Raw genomic sequence first — 9,437 nt, 5'->3', positions numbered from 1 at the left:
AAAAAAAAAAAAAAAAACCTAATATGACGGTAGATCTAAAAAAATGTGAATTTTACCAGAGTTCTTCTCACCATCCTGTGCTAGCTAATACAGCAAAATGGTGACATAAGGGGAATTTAATATTATTAAGCAAAATACCATTTCCTAGTTGATACAGGAGTTGTTATTAAACCAGAATGAAACAAAGGAAAAAATAAACTACAACAACAACTTCCACGAAGAAATAAAAACCCAATCATCCATAAACTTATGAGAATTAAATCAGAGAGAGGTGTCGCAAGAGGAATAACGTTTAAAAGGAGAAATTTAAAAGAGATTTAAGTAAACATTCAGACCTGGAAATACACTGCAACTACCTTCAAATTCCAACCAAAACAAATTGGGAAGACAAAACAGAGTTACTGCCATAACCAGCCATCATAAGGGATCAAGAATATCGGAAACTATTTTCATAATTCTGAAAAGTTAGCAACCCTAATTAAGACGCATTACTTCTTTTTCATATTTACTCATCATCAATCTACAGGAAGCAATCATTTACTACTTATCACCAGCCTTGTCAAGAGGGTGCTTTTCATCGCACAAGTTCAACTGAACACTGAACTCTAAAACAACAAAAAGAAAAAAGAGTCACACAACTTAAATAAATAAAGCTCACATTCCCATCCCCCTGAGTGCAAATTACACATCCGCCCAATTTTCCAACCGAAAACAATCGGAAATAGAATGCAAAGAAGGAAAATAACAAAAAATCGAAATCCATTCCCACACTCTTGAAGATCTACCAAAATCAAACAGTGTTTCAAGTGCCATAAAAGAACACATAAGCAGTCGAATTAATCAAATTACAGTAAAAGAGCGATGCAGGTATTGCTGGAATTTGCAGAGAAGATAAAACCCATGTCCCCAGACCATATAATACTCAAATTGGAAAGCAAAACGAGACGGAAATAGGGAACAAAGAAAGTCAAAAAATGGGGTTGCAGGCAACTGGGGATCGAAATACTTACCGTCTTCTGGTCTTGTTTTTCCATTGACACAAGCTGGACTCCAAACCGAAATGCTGAGGACGAGTACCCACACTTGCCACATCTCTGGACAAAAACTGCCCAGCAAGAGAAGAGAACAGATGGCTCTAAAGCCTATAGGAGTTATACTTCTTTTTCCCCTTTGATCCTTACTGGAATTTGCAGAGAAGATAAAACCCAGCAAGAGAAGAGATAGCTCTGAAGCCAGCTCTACTTCATCTGTTTATATACCCAGAATTCAAAGAGATGAAGTAGAGCTGGCACCAGAGGTGAGAAGAATCCCAAACTAGAAAGCTTCTCAAGCATTTTGACCAATAAAGAAAAAAAGCATTAATAAAATCCAACACGCTCCCCCGCTTCCAGGTTTTTCTATGGGAAAAGGTTCTTAGGGAGGTATGCTATCAATTCCTCCCTCTTTCTCTCCCTCTCAAATGTGTTAAAATGGTGCGATTTAAAGTAAACGGCTCGATTCTATTCAATGAAAGAATTTTTAGGTAAAATCAAAATCAAACCGTTAATAAATAATTTCAATAATTTTAGTTTAAATGATTCTGTTTTATTTATTAGATGTTTGTTTATTTTTATTTAACAGTTTCCTTCTCTTTTAACTTTTTATTGTAATTGATGTAAAATTCACATTCAATTAAATTTTCTGTTGTTATATGTTTCTTTTTGATAAAGTTATGTTGTTGTTTATTGAATATTTTTTCATTTTTTAACTATGAATAACTTAAGTTACTATACATATATATATATATATTAATCAATTTTTAATGATTTATTATCAATTTAAACAGTCTGAAACTAAAATTAAATCATTTATTGATTTCACAATTTTAGTGTAAATAATTCGGTTTGATTTTGACACCTCTCTCTCTCCTCTTGGTGAGAAACCCATATGCTCTCACCATGTATTCCTCTATGTTGCTTGCATAGAAAACTCTCTTTCTTAATCAATTAACCACCAAAAAAGAAAAACAATGTTTTGATGTTAAGAGACGTTAATTCAAAAATAAACTCAGCTTTCTATACCAACCTTGAAAGTGGATGCATAATATAATATATTCACTTGGCACATCTTCTAACACGATTAGCTATAACCAAAAAGCTGCATGGGGATGTAACAATCTTGCTACTCTTTATTCTTCTTAGTTAATACAACATCCAAAATCTTATCTCAACTTAATTGGTCAGCTACATAAAGATTTCAAGTAGTTAACAAATTTTAAATTAAAAAAAAAAATTAGTAAAATGAGAAATTGTAACTTTCTTTTGATTTTGTCCCTTATCATATTCCTAAAAGGTTTTTAAGAAACAAAAAAAGAGTTTTCAAAATAATTAAAAGTGACTTACATTCTTCCTATTTTTTGGTAAATGAATTACATTCTATCATTTTAAGAGTTGTGTACGTTTTCCAAGTACTCATATAGATGACAAAAATTTTATTCATTGAAAGAAAATGTATCATATTAAAAGAGCAAAAAAGCAAGATTACAACAAGATTTCCCCAGTAGATAAGCTTTTAACTCAATGGCAAGCAGCTATGTAATTGGGTTTTAGCATAAATTTAGGACATGCCACTAGTTCAATCCTCCTGAGTCTTACACCTAATATTATTGAAATAATAGTAACAATGATAGTTGTAATATTGCAATAAGTGTGGCCTAATGAGCACTTTGTTGCCCCGGTCTTGCCTCACCTTAGTGACTCTTGAATTGGCATAAAAAAAAAAAATGTTTACTTTTCTTCCAACATGCTATTTGAAAAAGGATGATCGCACTTCATTTATAGGAAAAAGAAACACATGACACCAAAGTGCATCGTATGCCCTCTTATATAATGAGATATGGGGCTCATATGAAAACTCTTTGTTATTCTAAACTTATGTGGGCTCTACATGAATGGTACCATTCATTGCATTGTTATTGAAATGGCGTATAGATTCCTCCCCCCATAGCATAATAGAAAACCCTCTCCCATTAATTAAATTGATCATTCCTTGAAAGGAATGAATAATAAGAGGAAATAAAATTTAAAAAAATAAATAAATAAATATATCTTAAGCAAGTTCCACGGCCTTCCCAATCTCTACCCATCGCTGGATTCCACCAATTCTACATAATTAAATAGATAGCTTTCCTTTTTTAGGTAAAGAAACAGATACGATGAGATATATAATTCGTTTACATATGGTATGAGGCTGTTTGTAATTTGTATTCATGTACCTGTTGTGCCCTTCACCGGCTGCCAAGCAGAGCCGCATGCCCCACGTTTTCTCTTTCTCCTCTTTTGTCCTTGCTTGTTGATCTCCTCTACATTATCATTTTCTTCTCTTTCTTGAAAATAAAATGCGAGCTGTATACCAAACCGTTTTTAGTTTTTAGTTTTTAGTTTTTTTTTTTTCAATAAAAATAATTTTTATTAATGATTTTTGTCAAATAAATAAAAATACAAAACAAAAATGATATCAGAGTCTTTTTTCTTTTGATTGAACAAGAAAATATATTACATCGGAATGAAATCCCTGATGTTAGTTACAATTAGGAAGAATAGATCATAGCATGGTTCAGCGAATTTGAGTATCAAATTTAGTATATTGGTCAATTTATATAAGAATCAATTGATCTGATACTGATACCTGGCCAATGCTAGACTCGGATCGAGTGTATTGGCTGATTGTAAGTTTGTAACAAAATCAACTGACCCCAATACCACTACGTAGGTGATATCAATGGTGGGTTGTATCCGATATGAAATTGATTTGGACTGGGAATAAACTAATTCAATCCGATTCATTCATTCTCTTGTATCAATATGCGTCATTTGATAATGTATGATCAACATGTGTCATCATATAATGGTTTTTTTTAGGCTATGTTTGATAACCAAGAAAAGAAAAAAAAATAGTACAAATGACATAATAAAATAAAAGTCATGAATACATAATAATTTTATTGTGTCTGTCTCTCTCTTACAATTTTTTTTTTCTTTTCTTTCCTAGCTTCCAAACATAGCACAAAATATATGAAAAGATATGAGAGAGCTGAATTGGCAGGGAAGCTAGAGATGAGTCCAAAAAGGGAGAGGGAGAGGGAGAAGAAGAATACACCATTATATGAATCATCCAAAGGTACCCAACTCTGGTGGGTTTAATGAATTGTCCACTTATTTTCCTAGCAAACAGTATGAATCATCCAAAGGTACCCAACTTCATTTTCTGGTGTGTATTATATATGATGATTAGGGAGAATTTATGCATGTCTTCTTTGAAGTTCTTAACGGGATGTGCATTATGAACCATCCGATTTTCAGCAAACATCTGAGGGAGTTCTATCCCTTGATCACCAAACTTGTATGCTGTGTGTGACCAGGTAATTCTACCTCTTCTTGACAAACTTTTTTTACAACCTTAAAAAAAGCAAACTTGGCTCAAGGCATTATTGACAAAAATGTGCATGATCTAGGTTAATACTATATATTCTGTTCTGATTTATGGTTACAGATTTTAGGTAATGGTTGTAGCTGCAAGATAAACTTATTGTGTTGCATGTATATCTATTTTTATTAAGCAATGGGTGCCTAGTATATATGTGGATATAATTAAGGACATGTGCAAGAGCGTGGCGACTAATGTGAAATCTATGGGAGGTCAAAGCAAGGAATTCTCAATTACAATTGGGTTACATCAAAGATCAGTCTTAAGCCCCTATTTGATTGCGTATCATGGATGAGTTATCCAAGAACATTCTTGACAAGGTCCCCTAGTGTATGCTCTTTGCCAATGATGTTGTTTTAGTGGATAAGAGAAAAACAGAATTAACACTAAGTTGGAGCTTCAAAGGACAACCCTAGGACTATGTTTGGTAGCCAAGAAAAGAAAATAAAAGAAAAGAGTACAAAAAGCTTTTTTCGGTTTAAGAATTTCTCTTTGTGCTTGGCATGTCCACCTGATCCAAGGGAAGATTCAGTTTTTGAATTTCTAAAGTTTTATTTTGCTCAAAAAAAAAAAAAAATCTTACCAAAAGCACAAGAAAACATGAGAAAATACAAAAACTTTTATTTTCTTTTCTTCTCTTCTAATGGTAACCGAACATACATACATTTTTTATTATTTTCTCACCATTTCATTTCATTTCTTCTTTTTTTCTTTTCCTTTCTTTTCTAGATTCTTTTTTCTTTTCTTCTCTTGGCTACCAAACATAGACTAGAAGCAAAAAGTTTTTCAGATTAATAGATCAACGACGGAATAGATGACGTGTAATTTTCAGCCATTCTATGTTGGATAATGAAATGGCGAAGATTGAGGAAAGAGAAATTCTACAAAGTAAATAAATTGACATATAGGAAGATGTTTCGCAAAGAATTAAAGTGGGATAGATGAAGTGTAGAGATACGTTCGGAATGTTATGTGACCGACATATTCATTCAAAGCTTAAGAAAAAATTCAATAGGATTGCTGTGCGTTCGGCTATGATATATGCCTATATGGGGCAGAATGTTAGACAATTAAGGAGTGTCATATAAAAAAATATGTGTGGATGTTAAGATAAATGTGCAGCAAAACTATGAAGGATAAAGTAAAGAATGAGCATATTAGAGTAGATTTAAAAATCACCTCGATCATTGACAAGCTCTGCGAAGGATGTTTGAGGTGGTATGACCATGTTCAACGAAGGCCTGAGAACGCCCCAATAAAGAAAAATGATACAATTCAAAATCGAATGAGCTAAAATGACCATAGGAGAAGTTGTGAAGAATGAAATGCATAATCTTGGACTTGTCCCAAGTATGACCTCAGATAGAGCCTATTGGAGGGCAATGATTCATAGAGCCAACTAGCTGAGATTCTCATGACTTAATCGGCTGAGACTCGTCCCTCTTACTCTCATCTTTCATCTTTTCATTTCTTCAGTCCCTGTTTCTGTTTTGTCATCTTTTTCCCCCTACTTTGTGTGTATAAATCCATGTATCCAACCCCAATAAGTTTGGAGAAGGCTGAATTTGTTGTTATTGTATATCTATTTTTTCTATTTTTATATTTTTACTGAAGAGGGAATTCTGTGATAAGTTCTGTGGAATTTGAAAAACATAAGGTGCAAAGGCTTCCTGTTGGAGCTGTTGGGGTCACCTAACTACATCCATGTTCTTAGAAAGTTTAACCCAAAGATTTGGCTGGTATAAACATCAAAGATTAAGCAATTGGCACCATCACAAACCATTCCAGAGTTCTAGAGTTCTGTGCAAATTGAAGTTTAATGTAATTCTCATAAAGAACCATGCTTTCATGCTATACAAGAATACACAGATTGATCAACACAAGCAAGTTTTTAAAACTAAAAAAATCCTAATCACCTGGTTACAAATATGCTTTAGCAGGATTCATCTAACCATTTAGCTAAACCATAAACGGATTGGCTAATAATAAGATGCAAAATAGAAATGAACACCAATACCAGGTGTCTACTAGAACACATTAGAAGTTGTTACCAATAAAGCCCAAGTCTCCAAGCAATAGAGTTTTGACAAAACAATAGGAAGGCTCTGTTGGTATTTAAAAAATAATAATAATAATAGTAAAATAAAATAAAATAAAAAATTCAAATGGAAATTTGGGTAGGACTCGAATAAATTTCTCAAATCTCTTAAACCATTTTTTTTTTTTCTCACCATACATTGATATCTTCGCAGTTAGCAGCAGGCAATTTCACTACCCACTAACACAGACTGATGAAGGAAGAATGTTCTATCTTTACACTACTGACTTCCCTGAACCTCTCAAAATGCATTTATAAGGTGAAGGGATCTGAAGGAGGCTGAACGACCGGTGCACTGGACAAGGTGACGTTTCCAGTGAGCACATTAGCCGCAGTAGTGTCTTCGATTTCGAAGGGTTTAACGGGCACCACCCTCTCGGGCACAACCTTTTCCCCATCCACCTTAGCCAACACCTCAAACCGCATCTTCACTGACTCTGGCTTCGTCCGCCATTCTGGGAAGGCTTCCCAATTGAATTCTTCTTCGCCTTCCTTCAGCGCCTTCTCTACTCCAAAGCCCAGCTTCACGAAAGTCTGGGCGGACACCTCTGCCTTCAACAACTTAAATGACCCTTCCTCGTTGGCTTTCTCACCCAGCACAGATAGAAGCAGCGCCTCAAATCCTAGCAAGTTTGGGTTCGACCCATTGATGGACGCGAGAGGCCACATTGTGGTGAATCGTTCGGGTGTCAGAAGCGTCGTTGGCACGCTTGCTTCTCCGTCAATGGTGGGAACGGCATTGGTTCTGGAAGATGAAGATAGCTCCACCAGGCCCGGCGCAAGACGCTTGAGCTTGAGTTTTCTATCGGAGGACGAAGAGGGCGATGAGGTTAGTGATGTTGGACCTACTATGCGGAGCGACAGGGGCTGGGCTCCCTGCGTGCGCGAGGCCTGACGGAGACGATTGGCTAGGGTTAGGAGACCAGAAGCGAAGTTCCCCTGAGATTGGTTCAATGGAAGTGGGAGGTCGAGAGGGTGGCGCAAGCTTACGGATCTGGCACCCTTAACCGTCACCACTGCACCATCTGCTAGGACGACCTTCTTCAATACGCCGGCCTCGACATCATGCTGCATAAAATCGAAAGCAAGGAAACGAACGAATTAGAAAATAAGAATTTCAGGTCCCAGAAGAGTTTAATTGGCATTGGAAATCGGAATTCAAAGGCATCCACAGTAATCAGAGATTGGGAACCCACCGGCAACGAAATCCTCATATCTTTAGCGTCTTGAATCCAGAGCTCCATAGGTCCAGCCAACTGAAAGGGAGCCAAAACCGGCGACACAGGATCGTCCGTTCTCCGCCGACTCTTAACCAAGCTGCTACCGTCACCAGATACCAAAGGATCGTCTTCGGTACGAAAGATAGGCAGATCCACATATTCCCATCGATTAACGTCCTCGAGAAGCTTAAGAGGAAGAATCTTCTTGTCGATCTCAATATCGAATTCGTACGCTACAGAATGACCAACCAACGCGTCGCTTATATCAAAATCGGAAATCTTCAAGTCACTGGATTGAAACCCTAATGCCTTCACGATAGCATCCTGTAGATCCTGAACAAACAAAACCGAATTCTTTAAAAAAAAACAGTAATAACTCAAAACGGAGGGGGAATTCCCCATTTCAGATTGAAATCACTTACAGAAATTGCCTTTGGATTTCCCGCGGAACCCAGACCATCGCATGATCGGAGCATTAACAGTACGATCAGGAATCCCCTTTCTGCTAGAAATCTGGACCCAATAGCCATGAATGGAATAGATATTTGCAGGATTTGAAGAAGAACAAGAGAAAGAGTAAGCTATTAACGATTCAGAACCGCAGAAAGGTGATGGATGGGTGAAATGGCTCCGCGCAGAACGGTTGGTAATTGAGAAGGAAGAACGAATTATATACCAGAAAAGTAATCGTAGGATGAAGATGAAGAAAGAAAGAAGTTTCTCGATAGAGCTACACATATCTCTTGTCCGATGCTGACGTGGACAAATATCAACCAATAGGAAGCGAGTAAATGATACGAAGCTACCACGTCATTGGTTGCCCGACCGAATATGTGACCAACGGATAATCTATCAACCATTTTATAGTCCGAATAGTCTGTTTAAAGCCCATTTAGCCTTGTTTATAGCCCATTGAAAGATTGTTTTCAAGTCCAATTAGTGAATAATCCATTTAAGGTTCGATTATAACTCGATTAGCCTGATTACCTTGAATCTTATTATAAGCTTGTAACGGATAGACCAAATAAAAGCATATCATGTCCTAATCTATGAGGCCCAATTATTTAAACAAGGAAAAAATGTTAGAGGACTATAAATTAGGGGAGACCGATTACACTTGATCGAAACTGAATGAACCCGACCAGTTGACACCCCTAATTCTATTCATTGACATGTTCAGACGATCCACTTACTTGGTCAGGAAGAAAAAAAAAAACCAATTTTGGGTGGGTGGTAGTTGAACATAATTGGACAGCCAAGGAGTGAAAAGTGACCAAGATGTCAAACACGTAAGCAACAATATCTTCTGGGCCAAGGTGTGGTGGAAGATACACGGGGCCAAGTTATTTACACTTTCTTCTACTTGATCGAGGCAAGGGAGTTGTTGCTTTCTTTAGCGCAATGGAGGTTGTAAGCTAGTTCTCAATGTGTGCCTTTGGGTGCAGCCGTGCGGAGCTTGGCAAGCCAAATTTCTTCTGGGCCCAGTGGGATTTTCAGCCCATGGGTCAAGATAAGGTTGAGAAATCTGGTTCTATGGTGAGTCCACTTGCAGGGAAAAAGAAAAGGCTAGCCAGGTTGATATAGGCCCAGGCCCAATTTATATACATTTTGGAAACAGTACTTTAAATACAAATACTTCTTACGAGTCATGGATT

At 36.6% G+C, this 9,437-nt stretch overlaps 2 protein-coding genes across 2 annotated transcripts in view; both read right to left on the bottom strand.

The window, feature by feature from the left end:
- LOC122071108 (protein STRUBBELIG-RECEPTOR FAMILY 6-like) overlaps nt 1-1,437 on the bottom strand; it is a 16,171-nt gene extending 14,734 nt beyond the window's left edge. Inside the window, exon 1 of the mRNA XM_042635388.1 lies at nt 1,011-1,437. Coding sequence (XP_042491322.1) covers nt 1,011-1,092 — 82 coding nt within the window. The 5' untranslated portion in view covers nt 1,093-1,437. The remainder of the gene's footprint in view (nt 1-1,010) is intronic.
- Nucleotides 1,438-6,462: 5,025 nt separating this feature from the next.
- Nucleotides 6,463-8,479, bottom strand: LOC122071090. The gene is made up of 3 exons (XM_042635365.1): nt 8,205-8,479; nt 7,759-8,115; nt 6,463-7,630 (listed from the first exon to the last, which is right to left on the bottom strand). The coding sequence occupies exons 1-3, from the start codon at nt 8,310-8,312 to the stop codon at nt 6,815-6,817; spliced, it is 1,281 nt and encodes a 426-aa protein (XP_042491299.1). The 5' UTR covers nt 8,313-8,479; the 3' UTR covers nt 6,463-6,814.
- Between the last annotated feature and the right edge of the window lie 958 nt (nt 8,480-9,437).

Source organism: Macadamia integrifolia, unplaced genomic scaffold, assembly GCF_013358625.1.
Source record: "Macadamia integrifolia cultivar HAES 741 unplaced genomic scaffold, SCU_Mint_v3 scaffold_189A, whole genome shotgun sequence".
Taxonomy (NCBI): domain Eukaryota; kingdom Viridiplantae; phylum Streptophyta; class Magnoliopsida; order Proteales; family Proteaceae; genus Macadamia; species Macadamia integrifolia.
Note: the sequence above shows the minus strand (reverse complement) of the source record. Positions and strands in the feature narration are given on the sequence as shown.

Bases quoted from the DNA above. Each gene is read 5' to 3' on its own strand.
- LOC122071090 (XM_042635365.1), bottom strand. From the start codon at position 8,312: ATGGCTATTGGGTCCAGATTTCTAGCAGAAAGGGGATTCCTGATCGTA. The intron at 8,116-8,204 runs GTAAGTGATTTC...TTGTTTGTTCAG, and splicing joins GAAATCCAAAGGCAATTTCT to GATCTACAGGATGCTATCGT. The intron at 7,631-7,758 runs GTGGGTTCCCAA...GATTTTATGCAG, and splicing joins ATATGAGGATTTCGTTGCCG to CATGATGTCGAGGCCGGCGT.